Source organism: Sceloporus undulatus, chromosome 3 (assembly GCF_019175285.1).
Source record: "Sceloporus undulatus isolate JIND9_A2432 ecotype Alabama chromosome 3, SceUnd_v1.1, whole genome shotgun sequence".
In the NCBI taxonomy this organism is placed as follows: domain Eukaryota; kingdom Metazoa; phylum Chordata; class Lepidosauria; order Squamata; family Phrynosomatidae; genus Sceloporus; species Sceloporus undulatus.
The window spans coordinates 3751616-3777982 of record NC_056524.1 but is presented as its reverse complement, the minus strand read 5'-3'; the positions used below and the strand labels follow the sequence as shown (position 1 = coordinate 3777982).

General features: G+C 42.5%; 3 protein-coding genes across 5 annotated transcripts in view; 2 read left to right on the top strand and 1 right to left on the bottom strand.

The window, feature by feature from the left end:
• Positions 1 to 1926, top strand: part of XRRA1 (X-ray radiation resistance associated 1) — a 49204-nt gene extending 47278 nt beyond the window's left edge. For all 3 annotated transcript variants that reach the window (XM_042458842.1, XM_042458843.1, XM_042458844.1), the window contains one exon: positions 957 to 1926. In XM_042458842.1, the coding sequence (XP_042314776.1) occupies positions 957 to 1243 (287 nt within the window). In that variant the 3' untranslated portion in view covers positions 1244 to 1926. The remainder of the gene's footprint in view (positions 1 to 956) is intronic.
• Positions 1 to 26367, top strand: part of LIPT2 (lipoyl(octanoyl) transferase 2) — a 350867-nt gene that overhangs the window by 169166 nt on the left and 155334 nt on the right. The window lies entirely within an intron of this gene.
• On the bottom strand, positions 3489 to 19477 carry RNF169 (ring finger protein 169). The gene is given in 7 exon segments (XM_042458847.1): positions 3489 to 7968; positions 10162 to 10221; positions 10223 to 10259; positions 11197 to 11309; positions 13104 to 13247; positions 17093 to 17169; positions 19318 to 19477. Coding segments are annotated over 7 exon segments (1656 nt in total). The 5' UTR covers positions 19343 to 19477; the 3' UTR covers positions 3489 to 6768.

The following is a 26367-nucleotide window of genomic DNA, read 5'->3' as shown; positions in this document are numbered from 1 at the left end:
TTTCACAATGTTGTGCAAGGAGTTTTGCAAAAACTCTTTGCACGGTGCCTTTTGAGCAGTTGTGCCCAAATGGATGGCACTGCAAAAGCTCAGTCCACTTGGCTGACTGCCCTCACCCTCCTGGAAGGCCGACTGGCATTTCCAGTTCAAGGCTCTACCGTTCGGCCTGGCACCAGCTCCGAGAATTTTCATCAAAGTGTTGGTTCTGTTCATAGCTTATCTGGGGCAGCAACAAGTGTTCCTATTTCCTTATTTAGATGGCACCTTAGGGAAAGTGAAAGGCCAAGTATGAGATCTCAAGAGATTGCTTTCTTTGTTTTGAAAGTCACAGATTCTTGATAAACTATGAGAACAGTCAGCTGAATTGGACAAAAAATATATATAACACATTTAGGGGCACAAATAGACACAGAAAAAGGATGTTTTTCTTTCAGAGGAGAGAAAGGTGAAAGTAAAAAATGTCATAAAATTAATTACTTCAAATAAAGATATATATATATATATATATATATATATATTCCAAAAAGCAAACTTTTTTGAATACAGTTGGTCCTCCATATTCACAGATACTTTATGTATGTATTTAGCCATCCACAGCTTGAAAAAATCCCAAAAGCAAACCTTGATTTTGCCATTTTATGTAAGGGATACCATTTTACTGTGTATTTGTATTTAATGGGACTTGAACATCCATGGGTTTCGGTATTCCCGGGGAGGGGTTTCCTGGAATCAAACCTCAGCAGATATAGAGAGTCAACTGTAGTACAAATAAAGCAAATATGGTCTGATGATGTTGGATCAAGGCTAGGAAACAAAACGGAGGAGAGAAGATTTGGAAGACAATGGTTATAATGACCTGGTTGGCACAAGCAATAAACCCACATGCCGTGGCTTGTTTCTTCAGCTTCGCAAGAACAACCATTCTCAGTGTCAACCACTTGTTCTATTCTTTCTAGTGTGCATTCTGCGGAGGAGGAAGGACAACTGGCGCGAGTATCGGAAGGCCTTAGAGCTGCTGAAGGAATTCCAGAAAGATTACAAAGCTGCCGTGGCTGTCTGCGACCAGGCTGAGAAGGCCAAGTCAGACAGTAAGAAGTATGTATCTGTGGACGTGATGGACCAAAGCCAGATCCTCAGAAGTCTTCCTGAGGTCCGGGCAAGCAGGCCACAGGTGCAGGAACCCCCGGCAGAAGATGAACCGTGCAGTGTAGGCACTGAAGAGCTATCAGTTCTAGAAGACTAGGAACTGTTACTGTCTGAAGAAACACCAGCAAGAGGTGGCCATATCTTCTAGAACCTTCTGATACCCAGGGTGCCCACTTACATGGTTCTTCCGTGGCTGTTCGAGCCAAAGGATGAGCGGAGTTTAGTCTCAATGATTCAGCGCAGAGGTTGAAAAACAGTAAAGTTAGTGAAGTTTGAAGTGCAATTTCTGCCTTGTGTGCCTTAAATCCCTGCTTCAACTAAGGTGAAATAAACTGATACATCAGTTCTAGGCTTCTGGTTTTAAGAAAGGGCTGTCTTAAGGCATGCTTATATTTCCCTTTGACCAGTGTCCTAACAGAAGCAGCTCTGCAGAATCAATGGGAGGAAACCATACTGAGAAACAGCTGTTAATAATTGATCCGGGAAATAGAAGACGTCATCTGTTGAGAAGCCATTATTGGCATCCTGAGGCTTCAGCCTTCCAAGCCACCACATTTTCAGTGCCTTAGGGTAGGACAGTGGTGCCAGCTCTCCCTACCTTTTCGTGGATTGGGTCTGTTAAGAGATTTCCCTTTAAAGTTACCTCAAACCTGTGAAGTTGCTGCAGAACTCCTTTTGCTTGGCTGTTGTATTCTCTCCAGTTAGGGAATACGCACAGGCTCCTTTCCTTTAAATGTTAAGCTGTGGGTGTAAACTCATAATTAAATGTTAATTTTTCAGTTCACTGTGCATTATTATCCTGATGTACGTATCCAGTTTCCCTTTAGACTCTCTCTGTTGACCTCTATAACATGACATTTCCAGCTCCTTTTGCCTGTCAGTGAGCCTGCAAGTTTTGGGGTCCTGCTTTGGATTGTCAATGCCTTACTCATTGGCAGGAGGGGATGAAATGCCATCCTACTAAATCTGATCACCGGCAGAACAAGCCTCCATTGTTCAGAGCCAGGGGACCTGGTGAGGAGAGCATCATGGAAGTGGGATGTTGCTTTCTTAGTTACCTGTCCCATTTTAGGTAGATGTGCCTCTCCAGCATGGAAACATTTGAAACAAATTACCATTTCATGGTGTTATAATCCATGTTTGGGCTGGGCTAAAGGATGCACATGCTGTGTTCTGGTTTACAGAAAGCTCTTTAAAAGCAGCTTTGCATGGCGTTTAATTCTATATTAACATCAGCATTTTCTATGTTTCTACCTGCATGGTTCAATGTTTGTAAGCTACTCGGAGACCCAACTTTGAGGATGAGGCAGGTGACAACAATGATAGTGGTATTATTTCGATGATGTAAATTAGACTCATAGAATAATAGAGTTGTAAGAGACCCCAAGGGCCATCCAGTCCAACCCCATTCTGCCATGCAGGAACTCTCAATCAAAGTATCCCCTATGACAGATGGCCATCCGGCCTCTGTTAAAAGATCTCCAAGGAAGAAGACTCCACTAACTCCGAGGGAGGAATGTGTTCCACTGTCAAACAGCCCTTACTGTCAGGAAGTTCCTCCTAATGTTGAGGTGGAATCTCTTCTTTTAGCTTGCATCCATTGTTCCAGGTCCTGTTTTCTGGAGAAGCAGAAAAGAAGCTTGCTCCCTCCTCAATATGACATCCCTTCAAGTATTTAAATGGGGCTATCATATCACCTCTTAACCTTCTCTTCTCCAGGCTAAACATCCCCAGCTCCCTAAGTCTTTCCTCATAAGGCATGGTTTCCATTTTGGTTGCCCTCCTTTGGACATGCTCTACTTTGTCCACATCTTTTTTAAATTGTGGTGCCCAGAACTGGACATAGGATTATTCCAGGTGAGACGTGACCAAAGCAGAATCGAATGGCACTATTACTTCCCATGAGCTAGATACTATACGTCAATAACAGATTAAAAATGTACAAAAATATTAGTAATATATATTGTTCTACAGAATTAAAACCAGGCAAAATGTATTAAACGATAGGATATATAAACAAGGCAGCACACCATTACAAGCCCATTGCACTCAGTTTCTAAAAGCCTGTTGGAATAGAAAAGTTTTCAACTGCTGGAGGGAGGAGAGCAAGGAAGGAGCCATCCTAGACTCCTGAGGGAAGGGGTTTCAAAGTCTGGGAGCACCTACCAAGAAGGCCCTCTCTCTTGTCACCACCAACCATCCCTTGAAAGGTCAATGGGACTGAGAGGAAAGAAAGATATTCATGAAATCATCATGGTCAATCCTTTCCCACAAAAATATTTTTTTAAGAAAAGGCTCAGAGAGATGTGCAAACTTTTACTCACAAAGACACCGACAAAACATTTCTCAGTAATCAGCTTTGTTTTATATAGTATATAAAAAAAATCTGATGAAGCCAGAGTGATTCAGTTGCAATCTCAAAAAATGATGCTTTTGTCTTGTACTGCACTGGTTTTCAAGTACTGAGCTGAGAATACGCATGAAAGCACAAAATGATTTAAAGCATACCGGGGTGGAAGGGAGTTGGGGAAGGAGAGAAATACCGCAACACCTATTTTTTTTGTTTCTTGGAACTGTTTTGACAGTTAAAACACCAGGAAAACCAGACAGACACAAAATCCTGTCAGTTATAATCAAAAGGTGTTGTAGTCTGTTTGCATAGTGAATAGCTATTTCTATACCTGCTTGCAAGGCTTTTAAACAGCTGCAGAAGGAAGAATGTTTCCTGTTGGACTCCTCTGTTACAAGCCTTATGAAGATGGTGGGGCCAGTTCTATTAACACAGTGCAGTTCTGGTCTCAAAGTGGAGTTGGCACACAAAACCTCAGACAGGCGTTGTATTCTGACGTACATTTGTGCCCACACTCAGAGCTTGGGCGAGGAATGTTGCTTTGAGAGACTATTCTCTGGTCCTCTCAGAAAGTGGAAACCGCAAGCATCGTGTCCACCTGTCCATCTGGATGTAGCCATGATCCTGGGAGTCCATCAGGGAGCTCTGCAGGCGATCGCTGAAGCAGGAGGGCCCAGACTAGTTCTGTTTTCTTTAAAAAAGATGCATGAGACAGTCTTTTAAGGCGTGTATACTTTCCTCTTCCTTTTGTTGAGAGCACTGTTAACAAAGCGCTTGCTTGACCTGTCCTCCGTAACAGTGACCCACAATGAGTCTGAAGAGGAAGAACACTGATGGGTGCATAACAAAATGCAATACAATCATCTTACAAAATCCAACCTTTTGGCACTTTCCGCTTCCTTTATCGAGGTCCGCTGTGGATGGCTCCAACAAAGAACCTGAAAGGACAGGCTTTTCAGAGGGTCAGGGAAGGGAGCGGATTTTCAGACTCAGGTTGTATCTTTGGCAGTTGCAGACATTCACTTGCTATCAAAGTCCCCCCCCCCCTTCTGTGACTGTCCAAATACCCACCCGCTCCGCACTCCTTCCCCAGAGGAGTGGGTCAGAGAAGGGTTATGAACCAGTACCCCCATTTTGACCAGCCAACTGAGCCATGAACAGAACCCTATTTTAACAACGATCAGGTTTTGCAGACATGATATGCAGAAAGCTGGCATTCACAGATAGCAATAGCAGCAGATTTGAGCCGAGGAGTGGCTGCTTTTCTGTTTTACCAACCAGCCAGACTATGTTGTGAACAGATCCATAAGGGCAAGAAATACACAAGACACTGAATGCATTTTTAGACTATTATGTGAACAACTAACCCTTGCAACTATGAAGCCAGTGATTCCCAAAGGTTGGCCTTTCAGGTGTTTTGGACTCCAGTTCTCAGAATCCCAGACCATTGGCCAAGATGGCTGAGGTTTCTGGAAGCTGAAGCCAGAAACACCTGGAGGATAAGAATTTGGGCATCACTGTACTAAGCCAAACCTCTGTTTGATAAAACGCTGCTAGACAAAAAGCAGCAGTTTTAAAGTCCACACCTCTCTGCACAAAGATGAGAGCAGGGACCTTTAATACATTCAGTAGCTTGCAAGGCCATTACAGGCTTGAACAAATAATCCACATTCCCAGAGGTCTCTCTGTTGAAGGCCTCTTGAGCAGTGGTTCTCAACCTTTGGGCCTAGAGATGTTTTGGAGCTCATTGTTCAGGAGTTCTGGGAGTTGAAGTCTCAAAAGAGGACCACAGGTTGAGAACCATTGCTCTAGAGAAACCCTCAGCCTCCCTCTTTCTTCTTTGTGAGGCTACATCTCTGCAGTCTCTCTCTCTCTTTCCCCCCACTGGTCAGTGATAAAAGGCAGAGATGTCCGCAGCCTTGCGGCTTCTTGTCACAAGACAGCAGAAGTTTGCATTCTCCCTCTCCCAATATCCAGCTTGCTTCCTGCTCTCAATGACACCCCTTGATTTTCAACGGAGCATTACAAAACTCACTGATGGACTGCTCCTACCAAGCTGAGCCCATACTTGGCTGAGGAAAATAGCCAGGATTCACCCAAAAGCTAACTTTTTCACTCAGGATTCCCATGAGGAAGGTCTGAGAAAGGCCTCCAGCTGGATGAAACCACAAAAAACTAATCTGGGCCTTGAAATACACTTGAAAGCTGAGAACTTGCAAGGCTCGCCTCTGGCTTTGGGAGGAGAAGGTCTACAAGGGGCCAGTCAACACTCCCACTCCTCCAAATCAAAAATGTTAGGAACAGGACAGTTTCTCTGTAAACTGTATTGGGGAAGGGGTGGTGTGCAAATTGTGCAATCTTAAAAACTGGATACCGAAAAGAGTTTGAAGGAATCCTCCCACATGACACAGCCACTCCATTGATACAATACACTTGCACACATATCCAGTCCCCAGAGTAAGACTGGAAGTAAGACTGGGACCTAGACTAATAGCTAGTATCTCCAGTCCAGCCTGGCTGAAAAGGAATGTGACAAAAGACTAGCTTAACCAAATGTGTCTGTTGGAGGGGAGCAAGAGAGAAGCACTTCCCTCTGTCTCTAGTTCTGCCTAGTGAGCTGCCTTGTACCTTGAACCCTGCTGTCTGACTCCAGCAACAGACTTCAGAAGGGCAAATGTCATATACTGCCCTGGAGTACTCTACCAAAGGTGTGCCTTGCAGAAAAGACAGAGAACATTGCGATTCGTTTGGTTTCAGAATAAGCAGCTGTCCTTGCATCTCTGAAGGCTAAATAATACACTGGGCATTTAAATACATTTGTTTATCCAAAGTTTCATTGGCTGGACCCTCTCTTTCTTTCAGGTTAAGGATGCTTTTCAGCTTAGAAACTCACAGCAAGCAACAACAAAAATGGCAGTTCCTAAGTGACCTCTACTCCCAGTTGGGTCATAAAGCAGTAACTGGCTTACTGAAGACCTTGGAAAGAGCCTGCCTCCCAGTTTGCCCAGCACCGTCACAGACTGATGTCCTTCTGGATCAGGGTGATGTACTCCTGAGAATGAAGATTTATCATCTCAGAAGCATATCCAGGATGCAACATGGCTTACTTCGAGAGCCAAGCTTTTACACTCATCTTACCCTCAAGAAAGAAATACAGATGGGGTAGCGAAATGGAAGGGTAACAGAACAACTCTTCCACTTTCCCAGATTATTATTTTCTTTTATATCAAGCTCACATTATTCTAGAAAAGGCAACATTGTTTGTTTAAGTGCTACTTGGCACTCGTGATGCTCTTAGACCGCAGGAAATACTGGTCGGCCCTCCCTCTCCGCCTGGCTACTGTCCTGTTCTCGCTGTCAAATTTCTGCTGGAGCTGCAGGGCCAGTTGCCGGTCTTCCTCTTCCTGCTGCAACTTCCGCTCCCTCTCCCGCTTCCTCCTCAGGGGTTCGGGAGCTACCAGCCCTGCGTGACAGGCCGCCTGCCTCAGTCTTTTGACAGAGCCGGCTTGGTCCAGGTGCTTCATTTTGCACTGTCTCTTCCGGCCCCGCCTCAGCGATGAAGGATCCTCACCCACATCTCTCTCGATACAGATGCTATTTTGGAAATTGCTCAGTTTGCTGTCATTCAGATATATAAGCTTCTTCTTCCCAGCTGCTTTGATGGACGGGCCTCGGGTATTGTTCTCTGGAAACGCTGAGTTGACTCTGATTTTTTGGGGCACCACTTTGGCACCAATGTTCAGACAAGATCCAGCCAAGCGTAAAGCCGATTTTGTATCCGAGACCTCAGAAAGTCTGGCATTTAGAGGGTTCTTGTTGGATCTCGCCACAGGTGCCGTTGGACCAGCAGCTCCTGCCTCTAAGCCCCTCTTGATAGTGGAGGAGGTGTCAAGCTTTGCTGCACAGATGGAAGGGAAACAGTCTGACTCTGCCTGTGTTTGTGCAACAGTATTGGGTGGTGGAAGGTCAGTTGATATCTGTGGTGGCTCCTTGATCAGCAAATTTACACTTGGAACCAGAAAATCCTCACCCACCTCAGGGGCTACAGACGTCAGGGTTGCTTTAGAGAGAGTCTTTTTCATCTGGCGTTCCTGGAATATTTGCTCCCATTTTTTCAGAATCCTGGGACTTGCTTCATAGGTGGTTGGCTTCTGCAGACTCCGGGTCAGATTCCTTGGAGTAGACTTGATAATTAAAGGACTCAGAACCCGTCCATCAGGAAGCCGTTTGGGAGGAGTGCAAGGGGAACAAACAATGGGTTTGAAGTGATTGAGCTCTTCAGAGATGCTGTCGTTGCTCTCGGGGCTGATAGACCGCTCTGGTTTTGGGAGGAGGGAGAGTGAAGAAGCAGCGCTGCCGCTGAGAACAAGACGCTTATCTGCTGTCAAGTCAGGGGCAGAGAGGCAGCGGTTGTTCCGGGCGGAGGAGAGAACGCCCATGAGTGGAGTAGAGGCACTCGTCAACAGGTTCACCTACAAGGCAAGCATTTCAGTTCAGGAGGTCTGCTCTTATATGAGATGAAGACATAAAAGCACGATACTCTTAATCCAACCCCTTCTCATGCAAGAATACACAACTAAAATGCACCTGAAAGATGCCCATCCAATCTCTGCTTAAAGACCTCCAAAGATGGAGAGTCCACCACCCTCCGAGATCATTTATTCCACTGTCAAACAGCTGTTACTGTGAAGAGGTTCTTCCTAATGTTGGGGTAGGTAAGTTTAGGTAATGTTTTCCTCACCTTTGAATCAAGTGATTTGTGTTGTAGTCTCTGGAGCAGCAGAAAACAAACTTGCTCCATGTTCTACATGACATCCCTTCAGATATTTAAAGATAGTTATCATGCCACTTCTCTCCTCCAAGCTAAACACACCCAGCCTCCTTAGTTGTTCCTTAAAAGACTTGGCTTCCAGACCTTTCAGACTAACTGAAAGAAAAATTTCCAGAATAAGTTTTCACAGTCCATGAAAACTGGTATTTCCAAGTTAATCTCAAAGGTGCAACTGGATTCTCTTTATGTCACTTGATGCTCAAACAGAGTAACGTGGCTATCTCCTTGAATACTGTACAAGATACAAAAAGTGGACTCCAGATTATGATGGTGATATTATTAATATTATTGTTGTTGATATTGTCATGATAATAACACTAATGGCAATAACCACAGTCCTTTCACCACAGTTAGATGTATGTTAATGAACATGGTTGTGTTAATGAATGACAAAAGCAGCCACAACTGAAGCAACCCAACTATTAATGTGCCTGTAACATCCAGCCATCTCTAGAATCACAGAATCAGAAGCGGAAGGGACTGCAAGGGCCATCTATTCTAAGCCACTGTCTTGCATTTTTGCAGGAATACAATGTTAAAGCACTCCAAGAGATAGCTATCCAACTTCTCTTTATAAACTTCCAAAGAAGAATTCACTACCTTATGAAGTAGAACTAAAATCTAAAGATACGATCAAGAAGAACAGGATATGCTTTGATTTTAAAGGCAACTGACATCCATGTGAATTTGTAAAATTAGAAGCACCAGCATAATATGAAAGAACAAAACTTCCACTGCACTATTTTGTTTGGCATAAAACCTTTTAGTTACATTATGGCATCCTGATAATTATTAAAAACTGGACATCTGAAAAAAATCTGTCTCCTTTTCTGTGTATCCACCTCTCTCTGCAACATTTGAGAAGTAGGAGGGGCACAACCATAATATGCTGTTGAAATTGGACTGAAGACTTAAAGCAAATTTGTCAGTATGGCGTCATGGTTAGAGGGTTAGGTTAAGACCCGGAGATTCAGGTTCAAGTTGTTACTGAGCCATAAAATTCATTTGGTGACCTCTGGCTAGTTACTCTCAGTCAGTATATAAATGTAACACAAACATGCACAAGCACATATAAAAATACATTTAGAGTGCTAGAACTGTACCAGACTACTTAGGAATACAGATGGCAGGTCACAATCTTCTGAATCTGTAAACTGCTTTGTGGCTGAAGTTTGCTTTCAAGTTTGTGAAGTCGAAGGCTTTCATGGCTGACATCCATAGATTTTTGTGGGTTTTTCAGGCTGTGTGGCCATGTTCTAGAAGAGTTTCTTCCTGATGTTTTGCCAGCATCTGTGGCTGGCAGATCTTCAGAGAATTCTTGCCTGGAAAGGAGTTGGGTATATATATACTGTGTGACCTGGGAAGGCAGGACTCTTCTAGAATATGGCCACATAGCCTGAAAAACCCACAAAAAACTTTGCTTTCAAGTTATTTCCAACTTATGGTGACACTAAGGCAAACCTATCATGGTGGGGTTTTTTTTGGGGGGGGGGGGGCAAGATTTGTTCAGAAGAGGCTGAGAGCATGTGATCTGCCCAAGGTCACCCAGTGGATTTTCATGGTTGAGCTGGGAATTAACCCCTTGTCTTCAGAGTTGTAGTCCAACACTCAAACCATTACGCTACACTGACTCTCAAATACTCTAAATTAAAAAAAAATCTTTGCAGTTGACAAAGAATACTTTATGTTGCAAGACATAAAGATTTAATGCCGTCAACAACCTACCACATGCATGGGACATACTGACAAGTCAAATACTCTCTAGGAATCAAGACATTTTCAGAAAACAGGAATATGGTTTTCTACTACATAGTCAAAAGGCATTCTCAGTTACCTTGGTTCTGACTGGAGCTGATTTTTGCCTGCTTTTTGATCTATCCCGAAGGGTATCGTTGCCAGCTCTGGCTCCTTTCTACTTTAGAGCTCAAGTTTCTAAAATATCAGAAGAAAATAAGGAATTAGAAGAACAAAAGAGACATTAACATTTTCAAGATGCCTGTATAATACTAAAAGTATACACCAGTTTGCCCTTGATACCAAGTTTTCTGCTAGGAAGGGAGGAAACGGAGAGGCATGACGTAGACAAGAAGCATATGTGACTAGAACAAGCGCTGGCCTGGGCTGTTTAGGTACCCCTACCTTTCAATCAGAGAGCCAGATCTGACTGCTTTACACTTTGCTTTCAATATGGTGAACCATTTTAAACATTAGATACAAGTACAGTTGGCCTTCTGTATCCATGGATTCTTTATCCACAGATTCAAGCATCCGTAGCTTGAAAATATTAAAAAACTATACAGATTCCAAAAAGCAAACCTTTTTTGCCATTTTATATAAGGAGCATCATTTTACTATCCATTGTATTTAATGGAATTTGAACATCCACAGATTTTGGTATCCAATGGGGGATCCTGAAACTAAACCCCAGGGGATACAAAGGGTCCACTGTACAGATATCAAAATATGGTAATAAATAAACATGTTCATGTCATATGAAGAACATTAGGAGGCTGTGAAACCTTCAGAGAGTCCCAAATGTTAAGCATTTCAGTTCCACCTGGCTGCCAATAAACAGAACAGAAGAATAAAATCTTGCTTAAATTGATCTTTCCTTCAGTGGTGCCGTCATCTCACTGGCCCCAAAAAATCTGAGTGTCACAACTTCCTCCCTGCTGTTGGTGGCTTAACCACTGAAATTCCACCATGAAAACTCATTCACATGACTCACAGACATTTTATAATTCATGGTTTAGTTGCAGAAAAGATTCTAGACCTCTTTAGCATTGTGCAGATTCCTCCTGCTTCCCACCCTTCCCTTAGCAGGCACTCCCCTGTACTGCCAACACCCAAGTCTTGTCTGAAGTCTTACCCTGCCAACAATGCGCCTGAGTAGGTGCTTCCCTTGGAGATGAAAGCTGACCGATGCGCAGATTTGCCTTGGAATGGTTCCTCATTCTCAGAATCAGAGAAGCGTTCTGGAAACTAAAGTTAATCAAAGAAAGGTTAGTTGATATTTTATGAACACCACTTTATGAACACAGCTTGTTCTAACAATGTTTTGAGCCTCCACAAAATCCATACAGTAGTTACACTAGGGTTGCTCTGAACAAAATGTGCTCACTGTAATAGGTTTAAGGAAAAAACTGCTGGCAATGGAAATTTTAACCAAATTAAGGAAGCAGAGGGCTGGGAAGAGGAACAACAAAAACTGCCCAATTCAGATCTTACAACTGGGCTCACAAATTTCAAGCTCATCAGCATCCCACATGAAGTTACTTTATACCTATTTCCAACTTTGCTAACTGAACCACGGACCTATGGAACCAAATAAATGGTTTTTTTTATGCCAAGGTTTCAACTCTTGGTGCCAATGATAAAGAAAGCTGAGAGATGCAGTTCAACAACCTTTGGAAGCCCATACAAGTGCATGAAGAATCACACACAAGCTCCAGGTTTTCTTCCTCAATTCCTCCAGGGAGAAATGGAAACCAAATTCTCCCTTGGCATTAACAATGGCAGAGTAGTCCAGGACTGCAGCTGGTAGCAATGATGGCTGCTCAGTTCCCCCATCCAGCCCTCCTCTTTGGCCCACGCCATCTGTCCCCAGGCTCTTTCACACAGTTCTAACCACAGAGTAAGAGCCCTATTTTAGTGCTTCCAATCCCCAGGAAAATGGCACCTTGAGCTGGTCCCAGTGGCTGGTCAAGCAGGACTTGGCTGCTCTAGAGGAAACCAGAAATGGACATTTTGCCACTGTTCTTGTGGAATTTTTCCCCTCACCATATATGCGTGTTTTATTTTTAATCTGTAGTTGCCTGAGCTGCTCTACTGCAATCAGTCCTTCATGAAACAGAATGTCCACCTGACTCAGATTTTTCACAGCTTGAAATGGAACTCATAAGCAGTGCAGAGAATGACTGAATGGAGCTGAAAGTACTACAGTTTTAGTTCAGAAAAGGAAAGCTAACTGATAATGTAAGATATTTCAAAAGCACATCACTTTTTAGGTATGTGCTGTAAAAAATATTTTATGAGCAGTCACTGATGGTTAAAGGAAAGTCACACTCTCTCAGCCTCGGAGGAAGGCAGTGAACAAATCCTGCCAAGAAAATGTAGTGATAGGTTCACTTTTTGGGGGCACCATAAGTCAAAAATTACTGAAAGATACAAAGTAGCAACAAATCAGGTAACATTACTTAGAGCATTGGAAAATTCTCCAAAACAAGTGAAGTGTTAATGAAGATTGGATTAAGTAAGTAAAGGAAAAGGATGAGACTTTAGAAAAGGTTAGAGAGGATAGGGAAAAGATGAAGAAAGAAAGAAGTGGAGGGGAAATACAGAAAATGTATGGAAAGAAAATATGTGGTTGATGGATATTAGAAGGAAACAGATTTGTGAACTGAAGTTGGGTCAGTATTGACTTTTAATGTACATGTGATGTTTTTTGTACATAATAAATGTAGTTTGTCATACACTTTGTATATACATCTTGCATGTGGTGTTGGTGAGATGGATATGCTGGATGTGTTTCTGGATAATCAATAAAAATTGGGAAGAGGGAATGAAAGAAATTTTTTGAGAACATACAAGATGGAAGGGCACCCACTACTTTAGCATCTTCTTTAAAAGCAGCCATACCTCTTTCCCTCACTTTGCTATACATGACTATGGCCAGACCCCTTTATCCCAGTGATGGAAAGATCATGGGCTTGAGACACACAGAAAAACCAAACACATTTAGGGAAATAACACATACAATACAATCAAGTTACATACCTGTTCTTGGGTCATTTTGACAGTTAAAGACTCCTCTTTCTTCTGCTCTTCCGTTTCCCTCTTCCCTGCATCAGTGTCCTCTACATTCAGCTTGTGAAGAAAATCCTCAGATGTTCTCTCTTCTTGAAATTGCTCTCCTCTCAACTACAAACAAATAAGAGAAGGCAGGCCATATTACACACGGAAATTGTAAGGGACTAAATAAACCCCTCGGCGAAGTCGAAGGTGTTCATAGCCGGCATCCATAGTTTTTTGTGGGTTTTTCGGGCTCTGTGGCCATGTTCTAGAAGAGTTTCTTCCTGACATTTTGCTAGCATTTGTGGCTGGCATCTTTTGAAGAGCATCAAGGATACTTGTGTATGTTATCTTTATATGTGCTTGGGAAAAATAAATAAATACCCCCCTACCTCCAACCCCCTAGAAGTCCAGCTAGGCAAGTTTCTACAGCACCAAAATTGTTGTTGTTGTTGTTAACCGCCCTTGAGTTGATCCTGACTCATGGCAACCTTATGGATGAGACATCTCCAAGTCTCCATGTCATCCACTGTCCTGCTTAGTTCTTGCAAATTCACCCCTGTGGCCTCCTTAACAGAGTCCATCCATCTAGCATGCAGCTTTCCTCTTTCTGCTTCCCTCCACCTTTCCCTGCATTATTGGTTTTTTTGCCCTTTCATGATGTGGCCAAAGTATAACAACCTTAGTCTAGTCATCTTGGCTTCGAGAGAGATTTCTGGTTTGATAGGTTCTAGGGTCCATTCATTTGCCTTTTTGGCTGTCCAGGATTTCCTCAGCACTTTTCTTCAGAACCACATTTCAAATGAACTGATTTTCTTCCTGTCTTCTTTCTTTACTGTCCAGATCTCACATTCTTACATAGTAATAGCATAAAACACCAGATACATGATAAATCACCAAAACAGCCTTACTGAAGTTTAAGAAAGTGAGAACTGTAAAAAATGCAGTTTCTAAAAGGTACTTTTGTTGTTCTTGTCTTGTAGACTTTAAAACGGGTGTGGGCAAAATGTGGTCTGTGGAATGCATATCCCCAAGACTCATTTTGTGGCCTCACACAAAATGTGGATCCAAACTGCCCAAAAATAATCTCTAGGAGTGTGGAGAGCATTTCCATCACGTATGGAGCCCCCTTGGATTCTTTAGGATCAAAATGAAATTTTGCCAATTTTTTCAAAGAATGCCCCCCAAAATACCCCAATGTCCCCTGGGGGATGTTTGGGGGGGCATTCAGGAGAGCAAAAAGATTGGGGGGGGGCAGAAGCATGACACTCCAAGTTCTCCTTGAAGGCAGCCTTGAGTCCCTATATTGGGAGAAAGGTGGGATAGAAGAAAATGATGATGATGATGTGGCCCTGCACAGTTTCCCACTTCAGCTTTAAAACTACTGATTCTAGTATAAGGAATTCACTTCTTCATTACTACAGTAATGCATGCACATTAGGCTTATTCCCCTCTCCTCTGGTGTCCAATAGGTAACCACAGTGGCATCCTATGTGCCTTTCCAACGCATACAGAACTACAGTCGATTGCTCTTTGTAACTTTGTCCTCTACCTTCCTCTACTACTGCTGACCAAACCATTTCCAGAAAGTACAAAAGGATAAGTATTTCTTGTGAACCTTCTTAGTCAAGGGAGTGCGGGGACAGGACCCTCAATACTCTTTACGGTTCACCGTGAACAGATTGGTATGCAGTTTCATATATGATCATATAAGATAGATTCCTAGGTGTCTCACAGGTATTGAGAGCAAATGCTTGGAATCTTTTTCACACCTGTGTAGCATTGATCTCAGGGCCAGAGATAAAATAAGACAATGGAGAGGCATTATGGGTCCACAGCAAGTCATAGCAGCTGCACAGTCAAAATAAGTACTGTATTAAGAATACAATGGGAGTATGCATCCCATTGGCTCCCAGAATCAGCTCTATTCAGGTGTACAAATACATATGGATTAAATATGTGAGGAGTTAAGTGTACTAGCCCTGCCTGCTCTGCTGTCGCTTTAACTTACTACCACTGTCACAGTTTTCAAACAAACAGCTCTTTCAGTTTAAAAAAAGAAGGGAATTCCCAGAACTACTAGATTCCTTGTTGTTGTTATTGGCCCTCAAGATAACATTGACTTATGGTGATCTTATGAATGAGAGACCTCTAGGACCCTCAGTTACCAACTGCCCCACGCTGGTCTTGCAAACTCAGGGCAGCCATGGCTTCCTTGCTTGAATCAATCTACTTGTAGTATCATTTCCCTCTCTTCCTACTGCCTTCCACTTTACCAAGCACTATTGTCTTTGCCAGCGAGTCACAATGTCTCATGATATGTCCAAAGCGCAATAGCCTCAGTTTAGTCATCTTCGTTTCTACTGATAATTCTTGGTCTATCTAGAAGTCTATCTAGAATTTTCCTCCAAAATCACATTTCAAATGAATTGATTCTCTTCCTGGCAGGCAACTTTCTTCACCATCCAGCTTTCACACAGGTATCAGAAATGCTATGGCCTAGATGATTCTAACTTTGGCAGAAATCATGCTTTACAAAGAGAGACTTAGGAATCTGGGTCTGTTTAGCCTGGAGAAAAGAAAGTTAAGAGGTGGCATGATAGCCATGTTTAAATATTTGAAGAGATGTCATCTTGAGGATGGAGGAAGCTTGTTTTCTGCTGCTCCAGAGAGTTGGATCCAGAGCAATGGATGCAAACTACAGGAAAAGAGATTCCATTTCAACATTAGGAGGAACTTCCTGATAGTAAGAGCTGTTTGACAGTGGAAACACAGCTGCCTCAGATGGTTGTGGATTCTCCTTCTTTGGAGGTTTTTAAGCAGAGGTCATCTGTAAGTGGTGCTTTGATGGTGAGTTCCTGCATGGCAGAGGGTTGGACTGGATGGCCCTTGAAGGCTTTTCCAACTCTATGATTTTATATTTCTAGTGCAGGGGTAGGCAACCTTTTTGAGCCGGGGGCCGGGTTACTGTCCCTCAGACAACTGGGGGGCCGAAGCCAAAAAATAAATAATTAAATAATTTTTTAAATAAATAAATAAACCGGGGCAAATGTAGGACAAATTTTTCAAATGGAGGATTTTTTTTAAAAAAAATGGAGGACACACAAAACAATTTGCTGATTTTTAAAAAAATGTTAATATAAATGCATGTTTTGGAGGCTTCTGTAGACAATTGCCCCCCTTGCTCGCCTCCTCCTGATAGGCCAAATGCCCCACGCCCTCCCGCGAGAGGCCAAAGGCTCCGGCGGCAATCGGCGGCAGGACCAGGCTGGGGCCGGTCCCAAGGCCTTGCCGGGCCGCATCCGGCCCGCGGGCCGCAGGTTACCTACCCCTGTTCTAGTGTACAGTGGTACCTCGGGTTACGAAATTAATTCGTTCCGCGGCTAATTTCGTAACCCGAAAAACCTTCGTAAGCCGAATTGCCATAGGCGCTAATGGAAAAAATAGCTCTCTGCTGCCCTCCGGTGGCGGCCTTTCCATTTAAAACAGCGCCGGGGTTTTTTCGTAACCCGAAAAAACCTTCGTAAGCCGAAACAATAAATCCCTATGGGATTTTTTCGTATCCCGAAAAATTCGTAAGCTGGGTAATTCGTATCCCGGGGTACCACTGTATATGATTTCTGTCCATTCATTTTCTTCTTAGACTGATGGAGGATTCCATGTGAGCCAGACTCATGATCCAGCCATATTCTATTTTATCTCCTCTACCAAGCCATCACTTTTCATGCAAGAAGACAGGGTAGGGCTAGTGCACTCTTCACCTCTTATGTTTAGTCCACACCTGAATAGGGCTATTGTCAGTCAATAAAGACAACACAGAACACACATTGCTCCATGCTGGTGGAATATATGCAGTAGATACACACAATAGTTACACAGAACAGTTACCAGTAACAACCCCTTTCAAGATCAGCAGTCAGCAAACAAATAAATAATGTTGCCATTAATTAATATACCATGCTAAAAAAATTTACCTTTCGCAGTTGGCTTTTATATTCTTCATGAAGTTCACCTGGCTTGCTTAAGATTATGGGTGCTCTAAATATGAAGTCTATTGGGAGAGAAAAAAATAAGTTGTTTAGGACTTTCAATGCTCACAGAAGTGATGTGGAAATGTGAATAGATGTGATTATTACTAATGCTACATCAGGAACATGTACTTTCCCATGCAGATACCCATGGCAGGGAACACAATTTTGTCATTACACAGCGTGGTGTAGTAGCTTGGGTGTTGAACTACAACTCTGGAAATCAGGGTTCAAATCCCCATTCGGTAATAGTAACCCAATGGGTGACCCTGGGCAAGTCTCAATCTCTCAACCTCTGGGGAAGGCAATGGCAAACTTCCTCTGAACAAACTTGCCAAGAAAACCCCAAGATAGGTTTCCATCAGCTGGAAACAACTTGAACACATACACATAGTCTGTATATTGGGAGAAAGGCAGGTAATAAATAAATAAATATTTAATAATAATAATAATAATAATAATAATAATAATAATAACTACAGCAACACTAAAAAAGAAACCTACAAAGCAGCTCTTAGCCTCACAATAAACCCAAAACCAAACGAAAATATTCAGTCTAAAATTCAGAGATGTGGCAATGATGATACCTTTAACCTAGGAAGGTAAATTTAGTACAGTAAAGTACACTCACTACATAAAGTAAACAGTTATTACAAGTCAAAATGCCTCATTACCTCTAGAGCAGTCTGGAGTAAAATGCCTAAAAGAAAACACACCCACTCCAGCAAAACACATGTCCGGGCAAGTCACCTTTGGGAGCCACAGACGTCTTCCAAGGAATCGGCATCCCTTGCGCAGAGAAAACAACAGGCAAATGCAACATACTGACATGCCAGCATTGAAAAGGGAGGTGCTATAAGTGGAATCCCTCTAGCATGGTTTAGGAAAACTTTCCACGCAGAGCAAATATAGGTTACAAAGACACTGGACCCATTTCACAGTGATGAGGGCATAACGACTTTCAAAGCAAAGTAGGACAGGATTCAAAGAAGGGGGGGAACAGTCAAAGGTTGCATATGCACTGTAGAAATAATCCGGTTTGGCACCACTTGTGCTGCCTTGGCTCAATGCTATGGGATTCTGGGACTTGTAATTTGTTGTGGCACCAGAGCAAAGTCCCAGAATCCCATAGCATTGAGCCATGGCAGCTCAAAAGGTGTCAAATTGGATTGTTTCTGCATCATGTAAGGAATGCATCAACAAATCTTATTCTAATGCACTTGCCTCTGCTCCTTGTAGGCACCTGCACCAACTCACCTGCTCTTTAATACCTTGGGTGACCTAAGAGCACAAATGCTGAAGGGTTCACCAAGTGGCAGATGTATAATGACAGGATGGGAGTTATAATACTATGCTAATGTATGCCAAGAAGGGAAGCCAGAAACTGAGGAAGCAAAGCATTTCCATAGACACAGACCTCTGCCGCACATGATGCACATGGCATGCATCACTTCCTGACAACTAGGAAGCACCTGAGACCTGATTATTGGCCATGTGGAATTCAGACAAGCTACATCAAAAAAGGGCAACTTCTTCCAAGCCAGTGCGCCCCCCCCCCCCCCGGTGCATTCCATTGCCACCATCAGAACAGAATTCGGAGAAACAAAATTTGGAGAAACAGAGTGGTTCCCAATAGGCAAAGGGGTCAGGCAAGACTGCATCCTATCCCCCTACTTGTTCTAATTTATACTGTATGCTGAAAACATAATAAGAAAAGCAGAATTAGAATCAGAAAAAGGAGGAGTGAAGATAGGAGGAAGCAACATTAGCAACCTAAGATATGCGGACCGGACGGTACCATAACATTAGCAGAAGACATTCAGGAGTTTTTTGTGGGTTTTTCGGGCTATCCAAAAAACTATGGATGCCGGCCATGAAAGCCTTCGACTTCACAGACATTCAGGCATTGGAACAGTTAATAAGGAAGGTCAAAGTTGAAAGTGCAAAGGCAGGTCTGATGCTGAACCTAAAGAAAACAAAAATGATGACTACAGAAGAAATACACAAATTCAATCTAGACAATGAGGAAATTGAAAATATCAAACCGTTCCCATATTTAGGATCAAACACTGACCAGTACAGAGACTGAAGTCAAGGAATAAGAAGAAGACTAGGAATGGGAAGGGCAGCTATGAAAGAACTGGAAAAGATACTGAAGAGCAAAGACATACCACTGAGCAGTGAAGTCAGAATCATTCAGACCACTGTATTCCCAATTCCCAGGTACGGATGTGAGAGCTGGACAGAGAAGGAAGCTGACAAAAAGGAAAATCATCTCCTTTGAAATGTGGTGCTGGAGAAGAGTACTTCGGATCCCATGCACAGCCAAGAAGACAAACCAATGGGTTCTTGAACAGGTCAGAACAGGGCTCTCCTTGGAAGTAAAGATGATCAAGTTGAGACTATTGTTTTTGGCCAAATAAAAGAAGGCATGGATCACTAGAAAAAAACAACAATGCTCTGAAAAGTAGAGGGTAGAAGAAAGAGAGGAAGACCACAAACCAGATGGAGAGACTCAATCAGGGAGGTTATTATGGGCAAGGCCTTGCAGGATCTGGGCAAGGCTGCAGTGGAGGAGAGGGACTCTTGGAGATGTCTCATCCACAGGGTCACCGTGAGTCGGAGTTGACTTGAGAGCAACCAACAACAACAACAAATGTTTATGTGCTTTAACTTAATGTGTTTAAATGTTGTTATGTGTTTTACCATGCCAGGAGCATTAGGGAGAGGCGTTTTTTTAAAAATTATTTACATTTATTTATTTACTTAAGCCTGCCATGGTTAAAAGTTTGGTTTGCCTGCTACAGCACTGTTTGTTGCATTGTAGGGATGATGGGACACATAGCCATATGTTAATTGTTTAGGCTGTTAGTCACCTTCCTTTACTCAGTCCTATGGGAATGGGTGTCGGAGAGTGGTGGAGTCTCCTTCTTTGGAGATCTTTAAACAGAGGCCGGATGGTCATCTGTCGGGGATTGAGAGTTCCTGCATGGCAGGAACCTTTGGAGTCCCTTTCAACTCTATGATTCTATGAAAGGAGAGGCAATTGTGAAAAGAAGGGAGAAAGGACTCTATTTGATTTTTAGGGGAGAATGGGGTATCAGCCTGGTCAAAATTTGAATTACCCTATGTTTTAATTCAAAGATATGGCCATGCTAGTCTGTAGAATCAGTATGTAGAGAGAATTTGTAGCACCTTTGAGACTCAGTGAATGAAAGAAGTTGGCAGCATAAGCTTTCCTAGACTTCAGTCTATTTCCTCGAATGCATATACTGTACTCCATTATATACAAATCCACTACACACACACACACACACACACACACACGTGTGTGTGTGTGTATACACATATGTATATAGTGTATATACATATATACACTATATAGTGCATATAGTGAGAATACATATACAGTACTGCTCTCTCTCTACACACACACACACACTCACTTCACTATATGCATCTGAGGAAATAGACTGAAATCTATGAAAGCTCATGCTGCCAACTTCTTTACTTCAATGAGTCTCAAAGGTGCTACAAGTTCTCTCTGCATACTGTGTGTTTTAATTATACTGTGTCAATGCTGATGTCTCACTTCTGAAAACATACGCATGCAGAGAACATCTATAGTTTCCCATTAAAGTTTTTCTGGTATTCACTATCGAAGCCTGGATTTCTGAACTGAAGTGTTCCAGTACATGGCACATAAGAAGGATTTTGCATTCCAATGATTTCTGCTTTTTGACAGCCCTCTGGTCCCTAACCTGCTGAATAAAGTGGGGGAGAGACACTCCTGTCCCTCCTCTGTGTCAGAGACAAGCCTCAGCCCTGTATCCCATCTATTCCATAGTACCTCCCCCCTTCACAGCATTCCCTGAGCTGTGACTAGCTGGCTCCAGGCTTGCCCAGCTCATCCTTTCAAACACTTCTTTTAATTTAAGTTGTGGTAGGACAGCTGACACAACCTCCCCCAGGCAACATATAAAGCATTCTTTCCAGTATTTGTACAGGAGACTGAGAAGCTTTCAGTCCATGAGGGAAGCCAACGAACCAGTTGCACAGGAACATCTAGCTCACAGCAACACAGAATCTGGGCTGCCCATAGCTCACACCACCATCAGCAGAGACCCTTGTCTTAATGGCATAGATTGCATAAGCAATATTGATAAGTTAGGCCACCATAGTGGAAACCATAAGAAAAGTGGAGACTGTTGAAACAAACAAACAAACAAACAAACAGCTAGAAGTGACTTGAAGGTAACAAGTCAACAACAACAACAACAACAACAAAAACATAATAAAGCCTAAATTCAATTGTTAGCAAACCCACTGAATCACTGGAATTTAGTAAGTGATAACTTATCAAATCCCCACTGAATCAATGGGTCTATTGTCACTGTGAGAAGTGGATTTAGGCCTAAAAATCAGATTTCTAATCATGCTAAAATAATTTTATGTTTATCTGTTTAACCCATACTCCACTAAAACTCCTAGATCCCTGTCACATGTACTGTTGTCAAGCCAGGTGTCCTCCATCCTATATTTGTGTAGTTCATTTTTATAGCCAGTCCTCCTTATCCACTGATTTCTTATCCATGCATTCAAGCATCCACAGCTTGAAAATATTTTTTTAAAATGTTTAAATTCCATATACAGTGCACCCTTGGCTTACGCGGGGGATCTGTTCCGGACCTCCCCCCACCTGCGTAAGCCAAAAATGTGTATGCTCGAGCCCCATTCATTTGAATGGGGCTCGTGCATGTGGCGGTGGCGCACACGCACCGGGGGCGTATGCCCCATTCAGTTGAATAGGACACACCACCCCTTGCAGCTCTCCACAGGTTTGAGTGTATGCTCAAACTCGCATATAATGTGCCCGCGTATGAGGCGGGCGCACTATAGTTAACCTTGATTTGGTATTGTATGTAAGGGACACCATTTTGCTATGTTTTGTTGCCTGTTTTATTTTGTTGCCTGTTTTATTGAATCATTTCCTGTATTGCTGTGTCCTCCCTCCAGTCCATCTCCCCTGATCCAGATCTCGGAGGTAGAGAAGAACTGTTGGCCCTCATCCCCTTCCCCTTCTCCTTTTGTGTTGTGTCTTTTTTAGTTGGAAGCCCTTAGGGCAGGGAAACGTCCAATTAAAAAGATTGTATGTACTGTACAGCGCTGTGTAAATTTACAGCACTTTATAAATAAAGGTTAATAATAATAATAATAATAATAATAATAATAATATGCCATTGTATTTAATGGGACTTAAGCATCCACTGATTTTGTTATCCACGGGAGGCCCTGGAACCGAACCCCAGCGGATAACAAGGGCCCACTGTACTGCCCAAGTGTTGTATCCTATATTTCTCTCTGTTGGAATTATTTTGTTAGTTTGGGCCCAGCTTTCTAATCTACTGAGGTCATTTTGAATTTTGATCCTCTCCTCTAGAGTATTAGCCACTCCTCCTAACTTGGTGTCATCTGCAAATTTGATAAGCATGCCCTCTATTCCTTCATCCAAGTTGAATAGCAAACTCTACCCAGAACAGGACACTTCTCTCCAGGAAGAAGAGCCACTGGGGAGCACCCTTTGGGTTCGATTAGTCAACCGATTACAAATCCACCTAACAGTCACGTTGTCTAGTCCACATTTTAGTAGCTACTTTGCAAGGACAGCATGGAAGTCCTTGATATCCATCTTCTGTGCCTTTGTACAAACAAGCAAAGTGATAAAAATTGATTGCTCCATACTTATGTCCAAATTCAACCCATGTTAGTGATCCAAGGTACAAGAATACAGACTGACAGTCATTCCACCAAAATAGTTAAGAACAGAAAAATAATGTCTAAGTGGATTGTTACATATCTGCCCTCTGGCTCTGCCTTACTCAGTATTAGGTCATATTGTTGTAATCGTGCTTTGTGTTTCTCTCACACATGCATGTATTGGTGACAAGAGATGGCACTACGTCTTAATACTAATGAATGAAGTAGATGTGCTCTTGGGCATGACTTCTTTAACAGAAAATGTGGTACAAGAAGCAGGAATAACATCGATGGATTCCCACACCACAAAAAAGAAAGAAAGAAAGAAAGAAACACTTAAACATGCTTTACTAAACTTTTAACTGCAAAACTAACAATATGCACATGAAAAACAAACAACTAGGTTAGGCAAGATGCATAAGTAACACAAGAAGATTGTGAACCTTCTGGGGACCATTTGAAGGTTTCTTCAAAAATGAATCCAGGACTGCTGTACATACTCATGTAGAAGCCTAGAAATTATAATTTAAAAAAAGACCCTCCCAAAACTGGATCGACTTATCTACTGGTCAATGTAAATACTGTATTTCACTCCTCCCAAAGGAATCAGAGTAGCAAAAGGCGACGTTCCAGAACTCCCTCCACCATCCATATGGTCATCCACCCTAACCTTAGGCAGTATCTTTCTCCTGCCTTTGCCCCTCAACTACCATGTAAGTCTAAAAATGTATGCCCAAAAATTGACCCCCAAATCCCAGATCGACTTATTTACGGGTCACTATGGAATCGGGATAGCAGCTCTTTCAGATTTCCCCCTGCGGTGTGAAGAGGGGTTTATTTCTCTCTGGAGCCAAGCAGAAAGAGTCCTGGGTAACTGATTGGTTTTGCTATTTGTTTAAGAGCCCCCCTCCTGCCAACATCCGGTTGAAACGGAAGCTGAAATGATGAAGAGAACTCTCAATGAGAGTCTCTCTTACCATAAACAGAAATACACACACAGAAGGAGCCTCCAAGTTTTACCCTCGGCCTATCCAGGGCTCATGGCAAAAAACAATAATTCTGGCCCCAAAACCTGACCTCGACTTATACATGAGGTCAATTTATAGTTGAGTATATACAGTAGTTAAAAATTGAGCTCGTCATCATATCAGCAGACCTACAACGTCTGTATTTTTATGGCTATTCATATAGTCTGGTTATAAAGGTCAGTCCTGGGCACCAGTTCACTCCATGCATCTCAGGAAGCAGACCAGGTCTACGAAAGCTTATGCTACAACTTCTTTTGCACAGTTAGTCCCCAAAGTGCTACAAGATCCTTTTGCATACTTATATTCCACAGAAACATGTCTAGACTGCCCTGAAAGAGAGACATAACGCCATTCCTTTGATCACTGGATCGGGGCCACAGCAACCACACGTTGTGGCCCTGATCTGGCGTTTTTCTAGTCCAAAAAGAAGCAGCAAAATATCCTTTTGGGGCAGAAAAAAACCCGCTGCAGCAGTGCCTTTTCAGCACTCCTGTGGCATGCGGCGTATAAATGCCGTGCCGCCAGAGTGTCATGATGCTGCCCTCCATCTGGGCGGGCGGCATGATGCCAGTGTTGGGGCGTCATCAGGGCGTGCATCGTCTAAGCGCCACACCCCTATGCCACCCTCTCAATTCTACCCCTTTGAGAGTGAAAGAAAGGAGTTTGTAGCATAAGCATTTGCAGACCAGGTCTACTTCTGACAATACAGACCTACCAACTTCTTTCTCTGTTATTCTCACAGATGTTACAAGTTCTCTTTGCATTATTATATTTAAATAACCTCTTCGCATTATTATATTTATATCTCACCTTTTCTCAGTTCGGGACTCAAGGTGGCTTACAAGAGTTATACCGAACATATTTTAAAAAATCACATTATATGAAAGTTTAAAAGTACAGTTTGTCCTCCATATTCTCTGGGGTTGGGGCACAGGACTTCCGTGAAAGAGGGAAAACTACAAATAAGAGAAAATATGTTTTTAGCTAAGGTAACACCTCTCTAGGAGTCTTTAGGTCCTCCAGTGCAACTCTATGGTCAACATCTGCCAGGTTGAGCACAGCATCACACTGGAAGACCTACAAATGCCTAGAGAAGTGTTTTCTCTAGCAATCTCCAAGTCCTCCAGCCCAATTCTATGGTCAACCTCTGGCAGAGTTCGCTGGAGGTCTTAGAGATTTCTAGACAGGACATATGAATCAAGTCTGCAATCAAATCTGCAAGCATCAAAGCCTCCAATGTGGAGGGCCAACTCTACTAAACATACTTAAGCATTAACAGCATATAAAAGTTTACAAGTACAGGTTGAGTATCCCTAACTTGAAATGATTGGAAGCAGAAATATTTGGGATTTTCAGGATAGTTTCAAATATGTAATGAAACGTCTTGGTGATGGGACCCAAGTCTAAACTTGAAATTCATCCACATTTTTGTGTACACTTTAGACACACAGCCCAAAGATAACTTTATACACAGTATTTGAAAGAATTTTGTGCATGAGACAAAGTTTGTGTACACCGAACCATCAGAAAGGAAAGGTGTCACCATCTCAGTCAGTCACGGAAAATGTTTTGGATTTTGGAGCATTTCGGATACTCAACCTGTAATTAAGTTATCAAAAAAATAATTACATTAAATTAAATCAGTTATAACATAATAAATAAAAGTCCAGCCCATTATAAGATGCCTATTTCCCTTAAAGAGGATGTCAGTATTAATATCTCTGGAAAGGAATATCGGACTGACAAATGTACTTCTCAGGGGGGTGGGATAGAGAGAAGGTCCCCCCAAGAAGATCCTACAATATGGACATTATTGCATGAGAAAATACAAGCCTTCAAATATAGAAATCCTACTATAGAGTTTATCACACGAAGGAGATCGAGAGTTTATCCCATGTATATCCTGGGGGGAAAATCGCGTAATTACGCATAACAATTTCACACAATGTCGCACAAAACGTGCCATTAAAGTGGTCACAAAGAAGCACTGATGTGCATTTTTTTAACTTCTGGGATCTCAGTGACAATGCATTTCCAGTATCACTTTATACGCGCAATTGCGTGTGATAATCATTTGCGCAATTACTCATCATTTCCACTTCATTTGCGGGATGTTTAAATGAGCTTTAATCTCTCCCGTGTGATAAACCCCTATGTTCAATTGCAGAGAGCTAGCATGGTGTAATAGTTGTATAGGTTGTTTTTGTGTGCCTTCATGTCATTCCTGCTTATGGTGATCCTAAAAGGCAACACTATCATGGGTTTTTTGGGGGGGCAAGTTTCTACAGAAGGGGTTTCCCACTGCCATCTTCTGAGGCTGAGAAAGTGTGACTTGCCAAAGGTCCTGCCGGTGGGTTTCTACGGCTGAGTCGAGATTCGAACCCTGGTCTCGAGTCCTTGTCCAGCACTCAAACCACTACACCAAACTGGCTCCCT